General features: G+C 37.7%; 1 protein-coding gene across 29 annotated transcripts in view; it reads left to right on the forward strand.

Moving 5' to 3' along the window:
- LOC136832100 (longitudinals lacking protein, isoforms H/M/V-like) overlaps nucleotides 1-26922 on the forward strand; it is a 141257-nt gene that overhangs the window by 36871 nt on the left and 77464 nt on the right. Inside the window, exons 5-6 of one of the 29 annotated variants that reach the window (XR_010851050.1) lie at nucleotides 21514-21975; nucleotides 22524-25274. The exons of 19 other annotated variants lie outside the window; for them this stretch is intronic. Coding sequence is in view for 8 of the 10 variants with exons in the window: in XM_067092760.1 (XP_066948861.1) it covers nucleotides 19306-19830 (525 nt within the window). In the remaining 2 variants the exon portion in view is untranslated. Of the gene's footprint in view, nucleotides 1-2600; nucleotides 4768-6732; nucleotides 7461-7828; nucleotides 9313-17210; nucleotides 18646-19305; nucleotides 22008-22523; nucleotides 25275-26922 lie in introns of those variants that run through there. 9 more of the 29 variants (XR_010851049.1, XM_067092761.1, XM_067092778.1 and 6 more) reach the window with 9 other exon arrangements.

The following is a 26922-nucleotide window of genomic DNA, read 5'->3' on the forward strand; positions in this document are numbered from 1 at the left end:
GCAACCGTGGGTGTGCGGCAAAGGCTCACCCTCAAGCTGCTTATTATTTACAATATATGTTGATCAAATGGTTAAAAAGTTGAAAAGAGAGAGAGTGAGGATGGATTTTTATCTACTCTGCACGCACTGTTATTGATGGACGATACAGTATTAATTGCCACCTCGAGGATATGTGCGCAAAGAAACTAAAAGTTGTATTGGAGTACTGTGTCGAATATGGGATGGCCATTAACAGTAAAAGACCAAATTCTTTGTTATTGGTGGTGATGGACAGGACAGTAGACCATTCCACGTGAAAGATCATGAAATTTTATTCTCAGATAGATATAAGTATTTGGGGGCATGGTTCACTGCTGACGCACGCAATGACTCTGTGGTGAAACAACACGAAGTCAGCATGGGAGAAGCAACTGTAAATAAATTTGCCTTATTTTGTGCATAAACACTGACATGCCATATTATTATAAGAAGAAAGTCTTTGAGGCGGCAGTTATGAGCTCATTATTATATAGTTGTGAAACTTGGCTTTCAAAAGATTCAAAAATACTAACTAAGCAATATAACAAGGCTATAAGATGCCTGTTAGGGGGTAGACACAATACTAGTATAGAACTGTGTTTAGTGGAATCAGGATATACCCATTAAAGTTTATTATCATCAGAAAATTGGTCACTTTCTTGAACTCAAAGCTTAGGACCCTAATCCAGAAGAGCCCTTTAGTATAGTGTATCAACTATGTCATCAAGCCAATACACCAGGCTATCGGTTTTATCAAATGCAATGGAAGCTAATGTGAATATCAACCCACTGTACCAAATTAGAAATAGCATTAGAAATAGACCTATTGAAACTACAAAATTTGAAACGTACAAAACGCAGTTAAATCCATCGCTTCTTGGTTCATCCAGTGTATGCAGATAGAATATTTGATGAAGATTATAAGCGACAGTCGTTCACCAGACTTAAGCCTGATGTCTCATTCTCTTAAAGTCGAGTCTGGGAGATGGAGCAGAATCCCACCAGAAAGACGATTATGTTCATGTGGTACTATTGAAGTGCAAAACGAAAAACATGTGATGCTAAAATGTAATCTAGCAGCTCATTTGAGAAATAGATATCATATGCTAACCTTTACAAGATTGTCTGAATTACTGGAGAGTGATAAATGCACGGAAGTATGTGATTATATTTACAATGTTTTGAAATTGTATATGTAGATAATAGCATAGGAGGGCTCTGTTTATTTATTATAGAAAGAGTAATTTATGTTTGGGTTTTCTTTTTGGACTGCAGAGTATGCAGTTATATAAGATCGATACAGTTTTGTATAAGTTTATGTATACTGTATATTTTTAATAACTGTCAAATATTGTATGTTCTTTGCAGTCAATAAAAATCTAATCTAATCTAATCTCTATGTATGTAAGATTGTTTGGACATGAAGAAACTAGTTTGCATAGTAAGGTTGTTGTTTAGTGTTTGTTTCCAACTTCATTTAGCTATGGATTAGGAGTTCTTATTTTTGTACAGTTTCACATTTCATGCTCAACCAGTTTAACCCTTAAGGGACAGGCTACTGTAATTATATATCACGCACACCCCCAGACTGGTCAGACTTTAAGGTTGGTCAATTTAAGAAAAGAACACATCAATGGAAAGAGGAAGATATGCAAATACACATGGTGTAAAAAAAAAAAATGTACAAAATTTTCCCTATCTTCCATGGGAAGTTGAAAGTGACTATTCACAACCCTGTGTGGGGCCTCTTTTACAAAACACTTGTAAATTTTACCAAGTTTATACATGTTTTATCTAATAATTTATTTTATTTTATTTTGTCAAATTGTAACTGCAACTCACACAGTATCATAACAGATAAGAAATAAAATCAGTAACAAATTCTGAGCATATTTGTTGTAAAATATTTATGTAAATTTACTGAGATTGGGAAATGCGGTAACTTTTTTTTGGATTTCCACGTTTTTTTGTAATATTTCATTGCAAAATTACAATTATAACTGACATTCATATCATAAAAGATAACTCAAATCAAAAGCAATCCCTGGGTATATTTATGAGTAAATAAATAAAAAGACATCATAAATTCATTCATGGGCCATTGAAGTATTGGAAGCTCTTTTCCGCTCGATACAGACAAATCGTGTGGCGCGGAATATTAATCCTCCTGAGAGGGGATCCATCCACCACCCAAAACCTGTTTTAGATCCTCTATTGAGGGGATACGTCCATTAAGGGTTAACGCTTGATAGGTTTATCCTCCAAAAGCGAGACCTGAAGATTTTGAATCACGTTAGGTGGCCACAGAAGTATCAAATTATGATACTCATTTAAGGTTTATGGGTTAGTTTGGCTTTTATATTTTTTAGCAGTCAACTTTGACATTCCACATTGCGTTATTTTATTGGTGTCCTGTTTTACCACTAGCCAGATTGTTGCTCATTGTGCAGGAAGTTGCTTAGCCATGGTGAAAGTAATCAATGTTAATGATATGCTGTAGAATTAGCTGGAGTTGCTGGGATAGGTATGGAAAAGCTGTGGCATTTGACTGTGCCTCTGATGATGATGGTGTTTCTTTTTAGGATGGTGAACTGCAGGCTGCAGTAGAAGTGGTGGAGGAGGTTAGGGAAGGGGAGGAAATCCTTGTCGAATCTGCGCTGAAGAGGGCAGCTGCCTACCATTGTCAGACTAGCAGGAACATAGGTCCCCAATCGAGTAGCTGGGGAGTGGAGTGCTTGGAAAGTGGGCTGGATTTCCCCGTTAGGTCTTCCAGGAGGTACCAAGATCCTTCAGGTACAGCCAAGTACACTTGCTGCTTTTGCAACAAGCTCTTTCGGGACAAGTCAAAATGGCGGCGTCACACATACGTGCACACTGGCGAGAAGCCGTTCCTCTGTGGCATTTGTACGACGAGATTTTCGAGGAAGGATAGGCTGCAGATGCACATGAAAGAAAAGCACAGACACTTCTGAAGCATTTCCTTTTACAAGCGTCATTGCTCGTGGGGACTTCGCAGATGAGAGTGTTTTATGTTTGAAAAGAACAGATGATTAACTAAGTTTATTTCCATTATACCACTGAGGTGTTTCCCTCAGTTTATGTTAGTTGCTGATAGTCTTTTATGAAACTGCTTCTAACAAGTTTTCATTATGTTGATTTTAATAATTTATTAAGCAAAGTATGGCACAGATTTTACAGATTCCAGGTTAATGTTTGATGCCATGTAATATAGCTCTATGGTAATAATCTTGTTTCCAAGTTCGTGAGTATTGTAATATAGCTTTTTGAACATTATGTAGACTACAGAGAACGTACAGTATTTGAAAATGAAGTAATATTGTACTTCATATGTAATAAAATTGTTGAAGAAAAGTTCAGGTATTTCACAGATATCTGTAGAATGCTGTTGATATCTTGATTACTTTTGCTTTATATGAGACAAGTAATTGACACTACCCTGTAAACTGAGAGCTAAAGAGAAAGACTATATATTAGCCTCATTTTTGGTTTTGTTGCATTATCATGAAATTTGCATGTGTATGAATGTACACCAGTGGTTTTGGAACGTGGTGTCATTTCCTCCTGTGGTCTAACCTCGGGTTTGGTTTTTTCAAGTTGTTAAATTCAAAATGAGAATGATTTTGCCGAGGAACTTACCGGTTACAGTATTTGGTTTTGTTGTATTTTCATGAAGAGTGCATCTATTAATATACAGTACAGCAGTGGGTTAGCACAATGGCGTCATTCCTGACTGTGGTCTAATCTTGGATTTACTAGTTTCAAATATTTGATTTCAAAATAATAATTACTTGGTTGAGGAAGGTATCAGTCTTGGTCTTTGCACTCTTAAGGGCTTTACTGCTCTGTATACCTTGGTCTCGAAATTTTAATTTATTAGAAGGTTGTCCAAGAGGGTTATAGAGGACTGTTCTGTTTTGAAGTAGTGAATAGGAGAGATGCTGCAGGAACTGATTGATTGACTCATATTGCAATCTTTGATAGTTCTTGACATCCCAGTGGAAGGACTGTGTACTTTGACAATTTATTTACATTTTCATCTATTGATTGAATTGCCAGTTTGTATTTTCTTTTATCATAACTTATCTTTTTTTTTTTTTTTGTGCATTTCGTAACTTGTGTAACTTCTTTTAAATGAAGACCATATTCTTTGGAAGCTTGAGTTTCAAGTCAGTGGCCCATGTGGGCTGAGTGGGCAAATCTTTTTGATTAGATGTATATGGTTTGAATGGTAGGGTTGACTCATTGAGGATAGAAGGAAGAAATCTTGAAGTTTACTGCGTTGTTTAAATTGTATTCTTCCCATTACGGATGAGAAATTCTGCCATTCCACGTGATCTTCAAGTTTTGTGACTACGTGGTAGGAGGAGGCAATTTCTGTTGCTTTCATTTTGTCAGACCTGAACCTGTTGTGAACTTTACTGTTCTTGAACTTGTTTTCGTTGCATTTATTTTATTGGCTTCTATCCTCTACAGTATTATGAAACAGTATGGAGTTAGTTATCCCCTTGTATACATGGGAAATGGTTTTCAATCGCCCCTCCTTCATTGATTATATTAACGACTTTGATCCAGAGATCCTTGCGTAAATTTTGATGTCGGGTAACTTTCAGTCAGTGGTTCAAAGATTGTAGAGGGGTAGTGCTGTCAGTGCACCTCATGCGATGCACTGTAGGCACTGTTTAAGGTTCTTTGCAGTTTCCCTTCGGGTCCGTAGCTGCAACCCATTTCATTCCTTTTACTGTACGTCTGTTCATATTCTCTCTTCCATCTTACTTTCCTCTCCTAACAGTTGTTTCATAGTGCAACTGCGAAGTTTTCATCCTGTTACACCTTTAAAACCATTCAACAATCAGTTTCCCTTTCAGCGCTGCATGAGCTCATAGGTCCCAGCACTTGGCCTTGGGCCAAAACTCTGTACAGTATTCCATTCCATTCAAAGATTGTATTCCATAATTTTTTTGGTTGAGTCCGTCATGTGTTATAAGTTTTCTGAAATTAAAGCCATTATTACTGCTGGTTTTTTTACTCAGTTCTTTGTCATCGTCTGTTAGAAGGCGTCTGTTGTTAGTTAAGGCTTCCAAATCTTCGTTTATTAGAACTTCTGTATGGCCTTCAGCACAGGTACAGTATCCCTTTGCTGACTTCATTATGCCTAAAGAAGTTTTGTAATTAAGCCATCATTCCTTGAGAAGCTTCAGGAGTTTCAAATCATCTACGACATAACTCCATGTAGACTCTAACAATAAATCAACTGTTTCTGGGTGTAATTCATCCATTGCTGCTTCAGTGTATAGTACGTATTGCATAATATCCAGATTAGGGCTAGCATCAGTGGTCATTCAAATGTAATCAAACAACAGTATGGTGTAGTTGGCTTTCACAAATGGAAATTTACATATACACATATTTGTTACTTGAATTCTTCACACTTTTTGGATGCTCTTGAATTCTTCACACTTTTTGGATGCTCTTGACACAACAGTCTCCTTGAGGACGTCATGCAATTGGAACTTCAAAAGTTCAAGCGAAGATGCAATACATTACTACCCAAATGCTATTCTCCTTTGATTTTAATACTTTTTATCTGTTTATTAATTTTTTTTTTTTTTTAATAAGTGAGTTCACTTCTTTCTATATTTTCCTTTACCTTCTCTTACTTCCTAATGAGCACCATATTCTTTGGAAGCTTGAATTTCAAGTCATTGACCCCTTTTGTGGGCTTCTTCCATGTGAATAGGGTTCATCTCTATAATAATAATAATTAATAATAAAAAAATAATAATAACAATTCATAGCCTGAGATCCAAATGCAAGATATGAAGTAATTCTGATCTCCTTAGCAGTATTCGAACCCACATCAGAGTATCAGAATTAGGTCACTTTTTGGACCTGACATCAGAATTACTTCATACTCTTGCATTTGGATCTAAGACTTTTTAGTGACAAGCGTATCCAAAAACTGCAACGAATTCAAGAAGTTAAGAGGGCATTGTGGTTATTACAAATATGTACGTATCTGGTAAAAAGTGACCAGTAGGTTCTGTGTATATATATATATTTGTTACATGTATGTATGCACAGTATGCATATCACAGTCTTATTGTTATGCAGGAAACAGTTGCTTCCACTTCAACACACCCGGAATGTACTGTAGTATCTCTTGAAGACATTGGCTAAGTGAGTTTACTATTATGTGGACTTGTTGAGAATTGGTTAAAAGTTGGAATTTGAATAATGTTTGAAGTAGTGTTTGCTACTTAGTAACATGAGAACATTCATGGTCATTTTGTATTTAGGTGCTGTTTATTATATATAAATATATGAAATTGTTCTATGTTATAAACTGTATACGATTATAGTATGCTTTATATAGTGAAAAGAAATGCCTGCAGGTTTGCAATTGTTCTTGTGACAAAAAGAATCCCAACAGAGAGATCTTATCTGAGAATTGTTTCCGATTATATTATGCTGTATATAGCGAAAAAAAAAATGCCTGCAAGTTTGCAATTGTTCATGTGACAAAAAAAGAACCCCTAAAGAGAGAGATCTTATCTAAGATAGACAAAATTTGAAAGCTGTTTATACATTCTTGTGCAGTGTCTGTTTTGTGCGTAGTTAAGAGGTGTTTGAACTTCGTAAAGAAGGCGCGCACTTGTGTGTGTTGGCACTGAAATCGTTTTCTTGGTATCACAGGTGGTAACACACGGCTCTTCGGTCAGAAGCTTGCGAAGAGTCATGTCGGAAGAGATTCGAGCACCACCAGTAGCTTCATCGGCCATGGCACATCCCCCCCAGCAGCCGTTGCATCCGATACTCTCTGCCAAGTACTATTGCAATGTGTGCGGCAAGATCTTCCGACAGCTGGAGGATCTGAGACGCCACACTCGAACCCACACTGGTGAGAAGCCTTACGCATGTCCCTTCTGCGAGCATCGCTGCACCCAGCTGGGCCACCTGAAAGACCACGTCAAGCGACGACACATTTGCAAGGGGATGAACCAGACCAAACTAGCGCCGGCGACCGATTATGACAAGAGGTTTTGAGATTGTTCCTACGAAAAAAATTGAGGGGAAATTTATTCATCATTGTCAGTTTCAGATGCCCACAGTCTTGCCGTAAATGAGTAAAAAAATGTCTGTTGTATGATTAGGAGTTCATTCATCATTATCAGTTTCAGATGCCCACAGTCTCGCCAGAGACGAATCAAAAGATGTCCGTCATATGTAGCCCATCGTGTCAGTCATTTTTGCTGTGAAAAATGTCGGAGGGTTTTTGACACCTGAGAGTCTGTGTTGCAAGTCTGGTTTGATGCTTCCAAGTGTTTATTTATGATTTAAATTTGCAATCGCCCAGAGAACTGGTGTCCAGCGTTATAACCTTCCACAGAAATCATGTATGGTTGAGGAAATATTTTTTACTGTTTTTTTCAGTGTTGACATGTTATAATTTCGTTCAGTGCATTTTAAATTGTCAACTTTTGGTTATTTGTACTTGGGTACTTTTTCATTCTGTACATGACACACACTTCATAGGAAAAGGATACAGCAATAATTGCTGAAACTAGCCTTAGTCCTCAAGATTAGTAAGACACTGTTAGAATTCAGATTAATTTGTTTCACGAAACTTCCACTGTATGCTTATTGAAATTGTGTAGAGCACATCATTGCATTGGGAAAGTTTTGCATTAATGCGTTTACTGTTGTCATCCATTTTCTAGTAAAGTACTTCACTGTACGTAAACAGACTGTAGGACATCCCACCAACCCTCATTTCTCTTGGCTGTCGCAGGTAGGCCAAGGCACTGTTGTGGCTGTTGGCAGAGACCAGGGCCCCTGGAAGTGTGGGAGGAGTGCGGGCGATGCTCATGGCAGCAGGTATTCGAGAAAATACTCTTGCCCCTATTGCCAGAAAGTCCTCCGCCAGATCGAGGACCTTCGGAGGCATGTACGGATGCACACTGGGGAGAAGCCCTATGCCTGTCCCTTCTGCAGTCACCGTTGCTCTAGGAAAGGAAACCTCAAGGATCATGTCAAGAGGAGGCATGTGGCTCCACTCGCAGGAAGACCTCAGGGACCTCCGGCACCGCAGGCGTTTGCTTTTGAGACATTAGAATGAGGCAGTGGCTTTTTTCAAGAAGTTTGAAATATATTTTGTTGAGGAGTTATGACAAAAGAGGAGCTCCCCATTTCAGTTCTGTCGTTGCTTTAGTCACATTGTTAAATTTTAATTTTGGAATGTGTTTTGTTAAGGAATTGTGAAAAAGAGGAGTTCCCTATTTCAGTTCTGTTGTTGCTGTAGTCTCATTGTTAAATTTTAATTTGAAATGTGTTCTGCTGAGGAATTGGGGAAAAAAGGGAGCTCCCCATTTCAGTTCTGTCGTTGCTGTTGTCTAATTTTAACCGAGATGATTACAGTACTGTGCTGTCATATACTAAATCATGGTCATCAAACTGTACAGTATTCAAAGATTTTTATTTTGATCAGTATTATATTAGAAAGAAAGATCATTTCATTCTCATTTGTATTGTAAGTTTCAAATTGATGGTGTCATTCATTGGTGAATCTCGTCTTTATGGGCAAACGGTATGTTTGTTAATGGGGTCTTTGTTCTCATTTATCAGTAAATCTCATGTATGTACTTATAGTATGCTGTCTCGTAACCTTTACAGGCCGGACTGAAATATGCGGCATATTAAGCAAACCCCTAGACTGGGCAAACTTAAAGGTTGGCCAAATTTTAGAAAAAACACATCGATGGAAAGAGGGGGGATATGCAAATACACATGGTGTTAGAAAAAATTTCTAGAAAATTTTCTGTACCTCCTACGGGAAGTTGAAAGTGAATATTTCCAACCCTGTATGGGCCTCTTTTCGAAGGGACTTGAAAATATGCTAATTTCACCAAGTTATACATGTTTTTTCTAATGATTATTTTTCATTTTATTTTGTAAAATTTTAATCACAGCTCACACTATATATTATCACAACAGACAAAACTAAAATCACTGACAAATTGTGAGAATATTTATGGAAAAATATTTACGAGATATACTGAGATGGGGAGAGTTAGCACCTTTTTGTAAACTATACATATTTTTTCTAATATTTCTTTGCACTTGACTTTGTAAAATTACAATTGTAGCGGACATAGTACGTATCATAAAAGATAAGAACTAAAACTAAAAGCAATCCCCGGGTATATTTATGAGCAAATAAACAAAAAGACATCCTGTGATAGGGAGCTGCAGTACATTTCCCCCATGAAATCCCAAGTCACACTGATCCACCTCTATCCTCTACTTGAGTTGCCGTAAGAGTTGCCATGAGTCATTTATGACCCAATGAAGTGATATGAACATTTTTCCTGCAAAATTCCTTCAAACCTTATGGCGTGAAATATTTATTCTCATGTGAGTCAGCTTGGCATTTGCTCAAAACCTGTTATAGTTCCTCACATGAGCATAGCCAGACTCAAGGGGTCAAAGGTTTCTTTTTTCTTATTCAATGATATTTGTTAATCTTGACTAGATTTGGGCTTGAAACTTGTTTGTTAACTATGGGTGATCTTACTTATGTTCAAACCTGAACTTGGGGTCGTGAGCAAAACTTCCACATAGACGGGAGTTGACATGATTTTATTACCCATTTTAGAGTGATTTTCTTTGCCAAATTGTGAAGGTCATTGTGAAGTTCAGTGGTTCTTCCCATTTTGAAGGTTCCTAAGTGTCCTGCTGCTTCATTTGTATGTTTGTTTTTTATTTTTCTGGAGGGGGGTGACATATCCTGTGCAATTTCATAGGGGGTGCCTATTCTTTGCAAGGAATGACCCGTCATTGCTCATTTGTTGGCTCTCATTTCATTTAGGTTTATTTGTAGGCTGGTTGTGAATTGTGTGATAGAGTAAAGGAAGTTTAGCTTTAAAACCTTTGGTCTTCTTGTTATTTTATTTGTCAGGAGATGAACAGGTGCTCTCTCTGGATGAAAAGTACTGTTTTCAGGCGATTGTTATGTTTTTTTTTTAACCTCAGAGCTCTGAAAATATAAACCTTATTTGCTTCAAAGGTATTGGACATCTTTTGGTTTCCAGAAAGGATAAAAAAAAGACATTCTTAGTCTTTTAAAGTTGACTCTTTCTCGAATGAATGTTAATGGCATCACGCACACAACAGTTCAGGAAGGCAGTGTTTACTTTCTATGCATCAAAAAATTATAGTTATTTCTGCCATTATTGGAGATGGTATTCATGATTCTTTGCCAAGTTTCAGTAACTTGGTTATAAAGTTGTTCATGAGCTCTTGGTCATAGATTTTTAATCTTCGAATATTCTATTCTGTCTGTAGATTGAAATTATATATCTTAATTCTGTATATACATTTAAAAGAGAGTACAACTTAATACTGTATAGAGGTGTAATTGAGGCCAGTTTTGTGCATAAATAATATAAATAAATTTGGCTATTAAATGGTAAAATTCATAAATGAGATTGTCAGTTTTTCATTAAGGTGCCGATGATATATGCTCATTCTTTTCTTCTGCCCACCAGAAGATAATTCATAAGTAGTTTTTTGTTTCTCCTAACTGACCTTTTCAGCTGAATTTTTAGTCATATTTGGTATGATGAATAATTGTTTTGTTTATTGAGTCTTGATTATGGTGGCTAAATTGTCATGTTTTGTCTTCTCTTTTGCATCAAGTTTGCTACACATAAGGGGTTCTATTTTGCTCTGTACTAGAGATTAATTAGTGCAATGAGGACCCATAGGAAGTTTTGATGCTTTTTTTAGTTTGCTGAACCTCTGATGCCTTATAACTTTCATCAGAAGCAGGGGTAGCACAGTTAAAAAAATACCGATTCTTATTCATTGTTTGGTAATTCTAAGGAAGAGTCTTGCATAGAGATATTTTTTATTGATGAAATTTTTTAGCTGAACAATACATAGAAAAAGGTGAAAGTAATGCAGTACAGGTGAGATAACTTGAGGAATTTGCTGAAATAATTTGAGAGATTTACTGAAATAATTTGAGAAAATTACTGTCTTTGTTTTTACTCTCACCTCTGAAAAGCTGGTACTAACATGGTGTCCCGCAGAGCTTCACTGCTCAAAAATGTAAACAAAAGACAGTAAATTTCTCACATTATTTCAGTAAGTTTTTCAAGTTACCTCACCTGCACTATATCATAAACACCTTTTCCTTTATTGTTCAGTCAAAAAATTTTATGAATGGACATTATCTCTGTGCGGAGCTCTTCCTGAGAATCACCCTTTGTTTTATTCTGCTTTTCATCATAGCAAATGGTTTCAAAGGGTGGCAGTGGGTCAAGGTTGCTGCGTAAAACTGGGAAAGGTAGTAAGGATGATTGGCTAGGAATATCCCAAATACTGTACACTTAGGATAACAGTGGTTGTTTGGCTTGAAGGCTTCTTTGTATGAATTTGGGAAATATTGCAGGAAAATGACTGAATGTTTAGCAATTACTGAGGCATTCAATTCACAAGAAATTTGAACTCCTTTTGAAGTACAACAAGCATTCAGTGCTTTACCAACTTGTGATTCCTTTTTTGGTATCGCAGGCAGGGCAGGGGTATGTGGACTGTAGTGGAATGGGCCCCAACACGATGCAAGAGCCTCCTCTGACTTATAACTACCACTTGCCACTAGCCAAGTACAGCTGCTTAGTGTGCGGGAAGAACTTCCGCCAACGGGAAGACCTCCGGAGACACATTAGGACGCACACGGGAGAGAAGCCGTACGCATGTCCCTATTGTCCCCACCGGTGCACTCGTATGGGTCATCTCAAGGAACACGTCAAGAGGAGACATCGTTACTTGGAGGGGAAATAGTCATTCTGTGGTTTTGTATTCAGTGAAAGGAGCTTGTTTTCATTTTTGCCAGACTAAAGGACTTATCGTTGAGTTTCGCATATGTTCGATTGTTTGTGTCGTGGCTTTTCATGATTTTTGGTGTTCATGTTGGCTTGCTGTAAGACTAGTTTTTGTTTTTAGCTTCCTCAAAAGTAACTTTTATTTCATTTTGTTAAATTTTGTGACATTCTGAACTAAGGCATTGTCGTTGGCATAGAAATTTGCTCAGTCTCTAGTAAATTCATTCAAAATTAGTTCATTAAGGTTACTGAATCCCATTTCTATTAAAGAAGTTGGACAGCAGAGTGGTATGAGACTTAAAGTAAAAGAATGAGTAGCAGAAGGCAGAAAGCAGTGCAGCCAGGCCCTTAGAAGGGTCGATGCAAAGAACCTTCAGTACCATCTACAGTGTGCCAGACAAGGCACACTGTATGTTGACCTTCCCTGTTGAACACCGTCTGTAGCACTGATTTTTGTCAGTTAGGATTTTTGTTTCGCACTGAACAAGGCTGAATCCCCATCGTCGTTCTTTCAAGTAAACTTTGACAAGAAATTAAGGTTGCTGTTAATTATTCAACGAAGCTGGATTCCTGTGTTGGTTTTTCAAGTAAATTTTTGACAAGGGATAGCATACTGTTTGGTTACCACGTTCACTAAGGAATAATGGAAGTAGCATAGAGGTTTTCTTTATTTTCCTTGGGGTCTCAAGGAGGCAGTGTGGAAGGATTGCTCAATTTCATTCTACACAGTTATTTGTAAAACTTTCCTGTCACTTGCATATTTTATTTACTTGCATATTTTATTTGTGCAATGGTATTGAGGGCCCTGAGGCAAGTTTTGTAAATTACAGTTTTAATTTTCACTTTTATTTTTAAATGAACCTCACCTCTCCATTATATAGCTTTTACTTCTGTGCCAGCAGTAGTAGAAGCTATATAATGAAGAGGTATATATTATATATATATATATTATATATATTATATATATATATATATATATATATATATATATATATATATATATATATATATATATATATATATATATATATATATATATATATATATATATATATATATATATATATATATATATATATATATATATATATTATATTAGTATGTATACATACATACATATATATATATATATATATATATATATATATATATATATATATATATATATATATATATATATAAATATAATGTATGTACAGTATATATATTTTTTTACATTGGTCAAGTGTATAATGATTTTGATTTCAATGTTGGCAGAATCAGAAGGTTTTCAAAAACAAAACTACAGTTTTAATTTAATCTTTTATTTTTTTATCTGATCGAGTGCATAATGCTTTTGATTCAATGTCCGCTGAATCAGAAGGTTCTCTCAAAGACATAACTGTAATTCATTTGGGTATTACATTTAGTTATTTATGCAACTGTAACATCCTCAAGAGATGCATAGCTTTATTAAGTAGTGTCTCGTAAATTGTACAGTGAAATGAAATACAATGTCAAGACATGATAAGACCTGTAAATTATGTATATTAAAAATGATTTTGTACTCTGCTCTTTCTACTCACCCTGCTGTTTTATCACCCATGTACAGTACCACAAATCTTAGATGCTGAATGCAATATATAACTCTTAGTAGGTACTAGTTACAGTCTATGAAAAAAATACATTTTATTGTGAATTTATATGAAAAAAATATACAATTAATTTCTGAAGCTTCGTACTTCTGTCTTTTTTACATGTGTGCGTACATGTGATTGATGTTTGGCCTGTACATATATATTAGTGGGATTTTTCTTGCATTCTTAAGACGTTGTGAAAGAAGTGTACATAATTATCAGTCACTTTGATCATGACATAAAACTCCTCTCAGCTGTTTATATCTTCTGAGGTAAATGCTTTTTACTCTTTGTTGTAGATTTAGCACATTTCACTTTGTGCAGTTGAAATGATCTTATTTGTGCATTGTCGGTGAAAGTCAACACAACTGGATACAGTACTTATTGCTTTTATTGAATATGCATAAAGGAAAAGGAAAGGAGTGAGTTTCAATTCGCCTCTCAAGGCCAAGCACTGGGGAATCTTCAGCTACTCTAAAACGGAAGTGCTGAGTGGCTGAAGACTCTCTCTCTCTCTCTCTCTCTCTCTGAGTGAGCTCAATATCACATATGTTCTGTCTGTAACATTGTGGGCAAGTGCAGTAACCTGCCTCTTGTTCTATTGCACGTCAACAACCTTTAGACCTACAGTGTATTCACGTAGGTGGATATTGCCTCTGTGCACCGTGCTTAAGGTTCTTTGCAGTGTCCCTTCGACCCCTAGCTGCAACCCCTTACGTTTCTCTTACTGTACCTCTGTTCATATTCTCTGTCTTCCATCTTACTTTCCACCTTCTCCTAACAATTGTTTCTTAGTGCAACTAGGAGGTTTTCCTCTTGTTATACCTTTCAAACTTGTTTACTGTCATTTTCCGTTTCAGTGCTGAATGACCTCATAGGTCCCAGTGCTCGACTTTTGGCCTAAATCCTATATTCCATCTATTTTTAGTCTTTTATAAGAACGATGAGTTTGTCAGCTCTACACCGGAAAAAGGAAGGTGTATCATTAACCTTTGCAGTTAGAGTAACATAACAAACAAATATCAAGCAACACAAGTCACATCAAGTGTGCACTATGCAATGAGAGAACAGTTTTAGGTAATGAGGAATTCAGCATTCTTAATCATTAGTTAAACCCAAAACGTCAACTTGCCTCTCTGTCGAACTTCTAAGTTCCAAAGGTCCTTTATTCCTCACATTGTTGGACTGTGGAACAGTGTCCCTAAGGATATTGTGCAATTGGAACCTCAAAAAACCAGTGGAGATGCAGTGTATTGCTACTCTAGAGCAATTCTTGTATTTTAATAATTTACATTTTTATTGATTTATTCATTTGTTAATTTATTTTTTTATTTTCTAGTAACTGATCTCTTTCTCAATTTCCTATTACCTTCTGTTACTCCTTCCAAATGAACACCATATTCCTTGGAAGCTTGAAATTCAAGTCGATGGCCCTTGTGGGCTTATTCTATATGAATAGGGCTCATCTTCTGAATAATAATGGTAGCAACAACTATGTAATGTTTGGTGTAATTTGTATAAAAATTATTTTGTGGTATAAGTAATGAATTTATCTCTTGATAGGCCATGTATGAGCAAAATTCACATTGAGAGCAGTTGTAGAGGAAAACGGCATATTCATCTTACTGCCCTATTACTCTGCCTTTAAGTGTGAAGCATAAAACAAATACAGTTTGCATTTGTGTTTTAAGTGCAGTCTCTCTAGGGAGAATTATCGTAATATGCTGGTAGTATAAAGCAAGCATGGCTGCATGCACCACTAATCTACAGTGGTTAGTCCTTGAATGGCAGAATTGATGTTGTTACTTTGTATGGTCAGCTGTCAAAAGATATGGCAGTATTAAAAAAAAAAAACATTTACAACCCTCTTGTTAGTTTGACGTTCTCTTTTGACAGTTGGACATCCACGATAATGTACTTTGTTATTCATAGAACTCCCTAAGTAGAAAGCTACGCTGGATAAACTTCTGCAAAAAAAAAAAAAAAAAAAAAAAATACTTAGGAAGTCGGGTACCTACAATGTTTTTGCTTTTGTTTATGCAAGATAAAATGGACATTTGAAATTAAACTTTATTATGCACAGCTTACAATGCCCTCTTTTCCATATTTTGCTATGATTTTTGAGCCTTGCCATTTGTCCTTCCATGGGAGTGATAGAATTCAAAATTTTCCCCTAGGTGATTGATGCGTCCTCCACGTCAAAAAGAAAAAATAAAATATCTCATAACCTTGTTAATGTATCGTCCTCTTTTGACAGCTGATAAAAAAAGCAAGTATTGTTATTCACAATATATGTGCATTCTTGTTCATAGAACTTTCTAAGTGGAAAGCTACCTCCCGATAAATATCTGCAAAACGATGATTTGGAAGTCAGGTACCTACATTGTTTCCATATTTTTGCGATGAATTTTGAGCCTTGCCATTTGTCCTTCCATGGGAGTGATAGAATTCAATGTTTTCCCTTAGGTGATTGATGCGCCTCCACATCACCATGGTCTTCCTCCCGGGACACCTCAAGGAGAAGCGGGGTTTTCGTCTACAGTCAGGAACACAGGCAGTTCTTGCCCAAGAAATCGTTGGCTGGGAGGAGCACTAGTAGTAGTGGTGGCAGTGCTTACGCAGTGCCGTTGGCAGCCTCTGTTTCCAGCAGCAGGAGTCCTAAAGACAAAACCTATAGGTGTCACTTGTGTTCCTATTCCAGCTACAACACTTACAACCTGAAAACACACATGAGCACTCACACGGGAGAAAAGCCCTTCGCTTGTGTGTACTGTTCTTACCGGACAGCTCACAGCAGTGACCTTCGCAAGCACATAAGGAAGCACACTGGCGAAAAACCCTACAGTTGTCCACACTGCTCTTACAAGACTGCGCGCCGAAGGACACTCAACCTTCATATTGTGACGCATACGGTCGGGAGGCGAAGTTCTGCAGCATACTTGAGCCTGTGAGATTCTGCGAGAATCACAGAACTCGTCAGTGACAAATCATAGTGACCACTTTTGGGCATAGCAATGTATTTCTTTTATCGCTTGCTGTAAATTTATCTTTTGTGGTGGTATGCTGGTTAGGCTGTCATTTTGAAGCTGAATATCCTCGCTTTTTATCATAGTATTTTTAAAAAGCAAAAACAACAAAAACAGGAAAGTAAAATGACAAACTGGAATTGGTTGAAAATTTCTTTTGGATATCATTTTTCACTGACAAAATCTCTGCAGCTGTGAATACAACAAAGTTGAATCAGTACTGTTGCAACCTCAGAGGTTTAAATTCTGGCTTGCCATAGTGCAGAACATGGGATGCTTATGGTTTTCGAAGTTATGGTACATTCTTTAGAAGGACAGAATGGCTCCAGAAATCACAAGTTAGTCTTCTCTTATTTGTTTGTTGGTTAGTGTTTGTGCCTCTTTTAGATTGGAGTTGACTGGCTCTGTTGAGGTAACTTTTCAGAGTTGATGGTTTTCATGTGCAGCATCTACTACCCCTGGTAATACTTTTTCTACATTCCTGACAAAAAAAATCCTGCAAGACATTTTCCTTATGTTGGTCACTTAGTTTGTCAGTGGGTTATTCTGGTGAGGTATACCTTTACACAGCCCTAAAGAAACTGTCCCATGAATTACAAATGTTTCCCTGTTGTACTCCGCTAATAGTGGGCCTTTCGTTACAGGCTTTAAACGCGGTGAAGGTGTTCAGGTGCCACCTCTGCCCATACACCACAAACCGCCACGACCATCTTGGTACCCACGTCCGGAAACACACTGGGGAGAAGCCCTACCAGTGCTCTCTATGCCCTTACTCCTCTGCTGTTGAAGGGAGTGTCAAGCGACATTACCTCACTCATACTGGGGAAAGACCCTTCAAGTGTTCCCACTGCTCGTACAGAGCGCTGCAGAGGAGTGATCTAAAGATTCACTTGCGGACGCACACTGGGGAAAGGCCCTATGCCTGCCCGTTCCCAAACTGCACTTACGCTGCTACTCACAGTTCGAATCTGCGGAAGCACTTGCAGATCCACTCTTGATTATGAGGGCGTTGTGGCTATGTATAAGTCATTGTGCATTTGTGAAAATGCGGTACCTGCAATACACCAAAAGTTTGCAGAATTATAACTCATTGCTGTATGTGATGTATTTTTTAAATTATGACTATTTGAGTTTAGAGAATGCACTCTTTTGTTATTAATGGTTATTTTAATTTGTGAATTTCATGAAGGGGGAGTAGTATTTGCTAATCAAGAAATGATGTAAAGTGAAATTCCACTATAATTTATATTTGTGATTTGTGAAATTTCTTTAAATTTCTATAATTTGATATTTTGAATATATTTTTAATATTGCTGAAGACCTGAAGTTTACATAAGTTGGAAATTGCTGCATAACTTTGGCTTACCATAATTTGATATGTTTTAAATAATTAACATATAGTATTGAATACCTTTGTAATGGGTTCATTTCTTTGCCTAATTATGAGCTTCAAGACATGAATGGAGGTCCTGCAGTAGATTGTTCATAATTTTGAGTGTTAATTGCTGAACTGTTTTGCAACATAGTGTTGCTACTTCTCTTGCTGGTTGATGTCATTACTTGAGTAGTTCTTAAGTATGCAGGAGGACTGACTGTGAAGTAAAACAATGACTGTGGTGAAAGTTACTTGATGACATTGGAAGTAGTCTAGTCTTGTTACAGTGATATAGTATGCTTTACATAGATTTATACAAAAGTGAAGTTGTTATGTAGATGTAGGCAGCTGAGTGATGCAGCCTCCATACTGTTCGTGAATCTCTCTCTCTCTCTCTCTCTCTCTCTCTCTCTCTCTCTCTCTCTCTCTCTTTCTCTTGGCTATTATATTTTTTTTATGTTTGACTAGCGTTGTACTCTAAATTCATTGGGTAGGACTTGTCAAAAGTTTGATCAGATTTGTGTTAGGAAGGGAAAAAATGTACTTCAGTGACAACTGATCTTATGGATAACTTCATTTCGCACTAAACAGAGATAAAGAAGCTTTAAGAGATATATATGTTATACCATTATTGTTATATCTGCCCAGAATTATGAATAGTGATCAGATGCATAATAATTTTGTTCATTAAAGAAATATGTGCATTCCCGATTTTTACTTTCACTGTTGTACGCTGTATAGTAAAAAAACACCTTTCTTTCTAAAGGTTTTCTTGACATATGCTGTTTGTGTTGTATACTCACAGGGAATTCTTGCAGATAAGCATTTAAACATATCCTACTTGTTATCAAAGTGATAGAATGTCACATTCCATGGTTATACAGACACCACCATACTTAAGAACATTCAACTTACAAACATTTAGCGACACAAACAGGTGGGATCACAATTTAAGATTGTGTTCAGAGCACCACCCTTTGTCACCCGTAAGTTCAAATTTAGTTTTGCACACCTATTGTGTACATACTGTACAGTACTGTATGTACAGTTTATTGTGTTTTAGGATGAAAAAATGAACAGTACTGGTACTGTATTGACTTTATATCATATGGTACTTAAATAGGAATGGAGAGCACAGGAACCAACTTACAAACAATTCAGCATACAAATGGCTGTCTGGAACGTAACTCATTTGTAAGTAGGGTGTTGTCTGTAGCTTTCTTTCCCCATTCCATCAACACTAGCAGCTTTAGCAGCATGAGTATTCAGGTGTGTATGAATGAAGTTCTTTGCCGATCGATAGAAGTCTTGGCCCAGACTGGTGACAAAACAGAAGCTAACTTTGGGAATCTCCTTGCTTGCAGGCTCTCAATGCGGAGAAGCCGTTTGGGTGCCAGATGTGCTCGTATTCCACGTATCGTCGTGACCATCTCAACACCCACCTCAGGACTCACACAGGGGAGAAGCCCTATGCCTGCTCCTTTTGCCCCTACAGGGCCTCCCAGAGAGTCCATCTGAATTCCCACGTTCGGACTCACACTGGGGAAAAGCCGTACTCTTGTCCTCATTGTTCTTACAGGGCTGCTCAGAGGGCCCACTTACTCTTCCACTTGAGAACTCACACTGGTGAAAAGCCGTACCACTGCCAGTTTTGCCCTTATGCATCGGCTCAGAACGCTCATCTGAAGCATCATATGCGGGCAGTTCATCCAGAACACAAGCAGGCTGAAGGCATGCCACAGAATGACTTGGAGACTTGTTACGGGCAAGCTGGCTATTCAGGACAGCAGGAAAAAGGTGTCAGACCTATGCAGGAATTTGATACTGGGTATGAGCAGGGGATTCACTCACTGCACCAGCAGGGAGGAAGTGGAACCATGCTACAATGAAGTACTGTATCTTGACAGAGGAAGTGTAATCGTGCCTGAATGAAATTATCTAGAAATTTACCAAAGTCATATTTTTATCAGGCGGTCAAGCAGACCACCGAAGGTAAAAAGGTGACGAAGTAATTCAGCAGAACTTTTGATGCATAAAGGTTTTCATGTATTTCAGGAGTTTGACAAGATCTCAAAAATCTTAGTTGCAGTGGATATGTGCAAATATAGGTTCAGGTTTATGTTTACATGCATTCAATAAATGCTTATTCTAAAATGTTTGCAAACCATCGTGTCAACATTTGTCGTTTATCAGTTAAATGATACAATTTTGCTTGTCGCAATGCATGCAACATACGATGCAGTGGCCTACCTTTTATTTTGTCTAACTTTGAATAACATTTAGCATTGTTTAGGAAACAAGAGATATGTAAGCATCTTTTATGTTTCATTCTTTCAGCATAGGCAGAAACCAGGCTGGTACTGCAATGGGATTTTTTAATATCTTTATATGCATCATGGTATGATTTGAGACTCGTATCATCATTCTTGGTTAGTTTTGTTATTTGAAGTTGGAATTTGATATGAGGTGGAGAAATTGAATTAAATGAGGTAGATTTGGAAAGGAAAATAGTAGAATAGTACTTTATTTACAAGCTGTTGCAGTGCAGTATAGGCAGGCGTCCAGTACCTTAGGATCTACAGAATATTCTATTGACTATTGCACATTTTCTTGCTGTATATTGCTATTGTAGACTGCACCAGTTGGATCACTGAGCTGAATCATAAGTGAACCTGGTTTGGTTCTCTTTTATAGATTAGTGGGATCCAAGGATGTGTTGGTGGTGATGGTAGTGTGCCGAGCGTGGCCTCCTCCCCCGGCAGTAATCGTTTGACGTCAGTTGGGAGCTGCGGATCAGGGCTGACAACCAGTTGTGGAGATTACAAGACTGTTTCGTCAGCATCAGCCACTGTCGGCAAGAGTAGAGTCCTCAGCTGCCAGATCTGTGGCCGCACCTTTGGCCAAATGGAGGACCTCCGAAGACACTTTCGAACCCACACTGGTGAAAAGCCATACACATGCCCCTATTGTCCGTACCGGGCGGCTGTCAAGAGCAGCGTCATTAGACATGCTAGAACCATCCATGGTGCCGTTGGCGGAGCGACTTAATATCTGAGAGTTGTGGTTTTTGGTTATGTGACTGTCATTGAATGGGAAGTTGCGTTATCAAAGATTTTTTGTTTTTCAGTTAGAAGTCCAGTGCAGCATTCAGGGATAGATTAGGGAGTGGTGATCAGGTTTGTTGTTTGATGAAAGGAAAGACGAAATCCATTTTATTTAAGGTCTTCAAATTTGAGAATACACTGTGTATGCTTTTGGGAGGTTTACGGCGCAACAAATTCTTCTACTCACACATAGAATATCTGTGAATGATTGGATTATCATTTTACAAGGAATGGTAAACATTAATGTTCTTGGGATGGGAGAGGATTATATAATTAACCAGTAGTTAGAGAGGTGAGTGACAAATTTAGGCCCGAACAAATGACTGACATGCTATCAAGCTGTTTCATTCATATTTGTCCACTATTCTGTTATTCTCAGTAAGTCCTTGACTGGATGATTCATCTTAGATTTAATCCTTGATCATGCCAATACTGTGGGTCTAAGAGTGGCACTCCCCTCTCTTTTAGGGTGCTGCAGGCGTAGGCGTAGGATACTTGGGCGCACAGCTGGCTAGAGTGGAGGCAGGCATGGCCATTGGCATGCAACGAGGAGGAACAGCAGCCCCCCCGTCGACCACGACCTGGCTGGAGTGCGTAGTGTGTGGGCGGGGTTTCGGGCGTCTGGAAGACCTGCGGCGTCACGTGCGAACCCACACGGGCGAGAAGCCCTACCTCTGTCCCATGTGCTCTTTCCGGGCAGCTGTCAAGAGCAGCGTTTACCGTCACATGCGAACCGTGCACAACGTAGACACTCGAAGTACCCTTGTCCCCAACGTCACGGACTTGACGATTTGATCGGTGTCGTTTTGCGTGTTAATCGACTCGTGGTTGGTGCCAGTTTTCTTCCCTGGGTCTGCCCGAAGCAGTTAGGAGAAGATTGCTTTTTTAAGGAATCTGCTGAGTTTAAGAATAAGACTTGAATTATTTCAGGTGGGTGATCATAAATTCAAAGTGAAAATTCAGTCCTTGTGGTATGACATTTTCCTCTTAGATTTTCTTCAATGAAAGCTACACATAATTCATTTTGTACTTCATCTTGAGAATAATACATTGCTCATAATCTATTCCTATGATGTCTGCTGGTGAATTAAGTTCTTCTTCCTATACTTAAAGGAGGAATGGTTATTACGACTATATATTCTGTTCGTGCCCATTCAAGGCACAGTGCTTATGTTGAGAGTCCCCCATGTTTATTTCTGAGCATCAGAGTATGACTTCCTGTCAACACGAAGGCATTTACTTGTCTTTGAGGAGTTTAAGTTTATGATCAGATTGCCTGATTGCCTCCTGCTTAAAAAAATCATCTGTGCATTCAAGTAGCTTCCGTGAGTTAAAGAGAAGGGTAACTGGGTCTTTTGAGTACAATTTAGCATTTAAGTTGTTTGATGAGAATGACCAGTGTGTACAGTAAATTTAAAATTACTCGTTTTGGTGTCCTAAAGAGAGTCGATTGTACTAAGGCAGATGTTCTGCTTCAGGGGCAGGATGATGACGTCGCAGCGCTGGACGAGGTTCGGCTGCCGCTCCCTCCTGCCTTCCTCTCCCGTCTGGGACTTCCTCCTCATCCTCCTGCTCCCCACCACCCTCATCATCCTTTCCCGGTTGCTGCTGCTGCTGCTTCTGGTGCCTCGCATCATCATCATCATCCGCCCCCTGTAGCTGCTGTCACAGGTCCGCCTCTCCTGCCGCTGGATGCGCCTGACATGAGCGATTTGGATCTGGAACTGAGGAAGCACAGTTGCGCCATCTGCGGCCGCAGATTCCGCCTCGCCAATGACCTTCGGCGTCACTTGCGGATCCACACAGGCGAGAAACCCTTCCTCTGTCCTCACTGCCCCTATAGGGCGTCGCAAAAGCAGTCGGTGAACAGGCACGTGCGGACTGTCCACGCTGATCTCACTTTCTTTGAGGAGGCTTCCGTGCCAGCGACCTTGCTTCCTATTAGTATTCCTAGCAGAAGAGAAGGCAGCAACTCTCAAGGTAGTATAGATAAGATTTAAGGGAGAGGAGTTGGTTGCTGATAACTTACTAGCGGGCATATTGTTACTAGACAAATTGATTTGATCCCTCATTCCAAAGACTGGCAGTAATTGCTTGTCATTAAACTTGTAAGCTGTAGAACTTCTTTGTTCGGTATTTTTGTTATGCTGTTTACACACATCTTTCAAGAAGCTTGAACACCCAATTTTTTTCCCCCACGCTGCTTAAATTTTTGGGGTACCAAGGTTAGGCACATTTACATACTGTTTGTGGTAGTTTCTTAAACCCTTATGTAGCTGTTTTGCTATATTCTAACAGAACATTATGATAATTTCCATTATCAGGAGTAGTCCACTCTTGCAGAGGAAGTACAGGTATCTTCATTCATGCAGTACTGTATGTTTGCGCTTTTAAATCTTTTGTTGTTCCCCTAGATCTTGAGCTTTGTGCTTAGTTTTATAGAGCTTTTGTTGCCTTATGCAGCTTTTACCAAGGACGAGTTCAATTCTGAATTGCCCCAATGTGGTGCAAAAACTGTTTGTAACTTGAGCTTTTTGTCTGTTAAAATCGTCATTGTTAGGTTTTCCTGTTACCTGATCAGACAGGATATGATTTTTCTCTGCTCTTCTTTGTCTTAGGGACTTTCCAGGATTTCTTGCTGTTTGAAAGTTGTACATTGGTTTTGGTTTGGAAAGTTGGCAATCCCTCATTTTGTCTTGAGGGTTTTTTGAGTTTGAGTACAGTAGAGAGGGATTATTTTCTGTTGGGTATGAGGAAACAAGCTCTTTCTGGAAAATGTCAGGAATTTGTGTCTTTGAAAAGAAGATAGGGAGGTCCAGAATATTTTCCTAGCTTTAGTTGAACACATATGAAGGTTTACCTGGTAGATAATTTTGTCTTGAGGTCAAAAAGTTGAAAAGACTACTGTACTGTGTAATTTATTGCAGAAGGTATGTCATAAACAGTCCATTATTGGTCAGAATGCTTGACTGTGCTACAGTGTATTGACTGGGTGCAATTATTTTGACACATTACTTAACCTGTCAGATGATTGTTGTTGTCAGAAGTGTCTCATAAGAAACTGCCCTTCCTGTGAACAAATCGAATGGCTCAACTCATTCATAGAAAAACTAGTTTGTTATTAGATGCTACTCTCTACACAAACTCTCAGATTACTGTAAGCTAAATAGCATGGCTCAACCAGACCTTACCATATTTCTCAGAATGTTGATTTAGGCATATCTGTGGCAGACATTTACGAAATAGGCCTCCGGTGTTAAATGCAAGATTTCTGTACCACCCCTACCTGTGGTAGATATTGATGAAGAGGCCTCAGGTGTTAAATGCAAGATTTTAGTACCACTCTTACCTGTGGTAGATGTTGATGAAGAGGCCTCAGGTGTTTGTTTAAATGCAAGATTTCAGGATACCACTCTTACCTGTGGTAGATGATGAAATAGGCTTCATATTTTGAGCTAAATGCAAGATTTCAGTACCACTCATATCTGTAGTAGACACTGATGAAAGAGAGACCTCAGGTATTGAGCCGAATGTAAGAATTCGATGATAAATGGTCACATTTGGTCTTTATCAGAGTCCGCAGGTCATGAATGGGGTTCCTTAGTGTGTAGGGAAGGTTATGTTGCAGGGTATTTCTCAACAGAAATGAGAGATAGCCAGAGGACTATTGTGCTCTACTGTAATTTGTAAAATGAAGATATTCATGAACATGGATTTCGAAATTGTTTAATCTGTGATATTTAAATGTTGGGTGTACAATCCAATACCTGTAATTAATTTACCTGTATTCCCAGAACACTTGTGTTATTAGTTTCTTTTGTATTTATAAGTGGAAGGAAAACATTGTATATAATGAGATATACATTCAGTCTTGTAAATTATGTACATAGTTGGTCTCTCATAAGTTCAGATAAGTTTCAAAGCTCATATTTTTGATGGAAGCATTCAATTTTATTGCTGATTTTCATATGATTGTATCTCAGATGCATGTTTATGTTTTTTTATTTTGATTGGTATTATAACTCTCAGAAACATATTTGGTTTTAGGTATACATTTGCTTGCTCAAGCAAACAGGTTTACTTTTTGTTTTGTTTTCCATTGCTAATGTTTTATAAAACAATGGTTATTTCCATGAGAGTACAGAAATTATTTCAAGAGTATCAGATTTTTATTTTTTTTATTTGTTGCTCATTGAATTGTATAATTGTAAATACACTTCTTGTCGTATCCTGGACTTTGATTGTACCCTACTCTTATAGTGGAACTGAGAATGTTATTACTATATCTTGCCATGGAAAAGTATAATCCCTACTATTTCATATGTCCAAAATAGAATGCAAATATGTTTTTATTCCGCTGGTATGTTTATGAAGTAAGACCTTTTAAACTGTCAGCTGTTGCTACAAAGTAAAATTGGTTTTGTCCAATATGCAGTAAATGTTCATTGCTGTCGAACTTCTCAGTTTGAGGGGTCCTTTATTCCTCACACTCTTAGTGGAATGTGGAACAGTCTCCCTGAGGATGTTGTGCAGTTGGAACCTCAAAAGTTCAAGTGAAGATGCTGTGCATTTACTACCCTAAAACAGTTCTTGTATTTTAATAATTTATTTAAATTTTTATGTATTTATTTGTTAAATTAATTTATTTTCTTTAATAATTTATCTGTTTTTTTTTCGTATTTCCCATCAACTTCTGTTACTACTTAAAAATGAACACCATATTCTTGGGAAGCTTGAACTTCAGGTCAGTGGCCCTGTGGGCATGTTCCATATGAATAGGGTTCATCTTCTGAATAATAATAATAATAATAATAATAATAATAATAATAATAATAATAATAATAACAATGTTGATGAAACTTGACTACAAATCTCATGTTATAGATAATATGGAGAAAAATTTTGGTAAGACTTGGACATCAGTCACATAGAAATAATGTCATAACCTTCACTTTGTCACCTTTATTATAGCCCCATGCTGGACAAAGTTGAGGGGCAGGGTGGGCTGTGAACTAGTTTTCCTCTCTGTTTGTCTTGCTTACCTTTTCATCTCGACTCCCGTACATATTTGTCTGGATATCAAGGAACACCTTGTAGATGTGCATGAAGAAAGATTGTCTGTTCCGTTTGTGCCATTATTTTTCCTCAAGAATGCTCTGTTTTGCAAGTTGTTTGTTTATACCGTTAGGTCGAAGTTACTAGCATGTTCGTTTCAGATTCTTACGACCTCAATCAAATCACGGTTACTAATGTTTGGTTAATATGGAAGAAATTGGTCAGTTGATGTCCTCTGTGCAAGTTTTCTTCAGTAATTACCCTAAGTGTTATCTTGCTGTCGAAGACATTAATTGGCAACTTTTTACTAATCTGTTTATAATGTTTAAAATTCAGTTAGAAATTTTTTGGAAATATATTTTCCAGATGTTTAATGACAGAGATATAGAAGCTGTATGATCTAAAACATATAACCAGTAGAATTCTATTACTTTTAACTTTTCATGGTGGGAACCAATCCATGAATGCAGTCTTAAAATTAAAACATCTTAGTTGAATGTCCAACTTTCTCCCAATGATGTATATCAAGTATCAGAAATAAATACTTGAAAGAAATATTGTCAGTCTTTGACATTTTCATTGTATCGAGTTGACACTGATTGAAGAAGTTGTAATAAGATATGACGGAGTCATCAAAAACAAACCCATCCGGTTAGCCTACTGTAGTGAGAATCAAGACTGTAACTCAGTGGTGTGGTTAAACTGTACATCAGTAATAACAAACCATTTTTGCACGTTGAAAAGCTTGTATGAATACATTGTGAATCAGGGAAAAAGACATTAGTCACTGAAATAGTAAGAAATTTTGTTGTATGTAATGTA

Source organism: Macrobrachium rosenbergii, chromosome 49 (genome assembly GCF_040412425.1).
Source record: "Macrobrachium rosenbergii isolate ZJJX-2024 chromosome 49, ASM4041242v1, whole genome shotgun sequence".
Lineage (NCBI taxonomy): Eukaryota > Metazoa > Arthropoda > Malacostraca > Decapoda > Palaemonidae > Macrobrachium > Macrobrachium rosenbergii.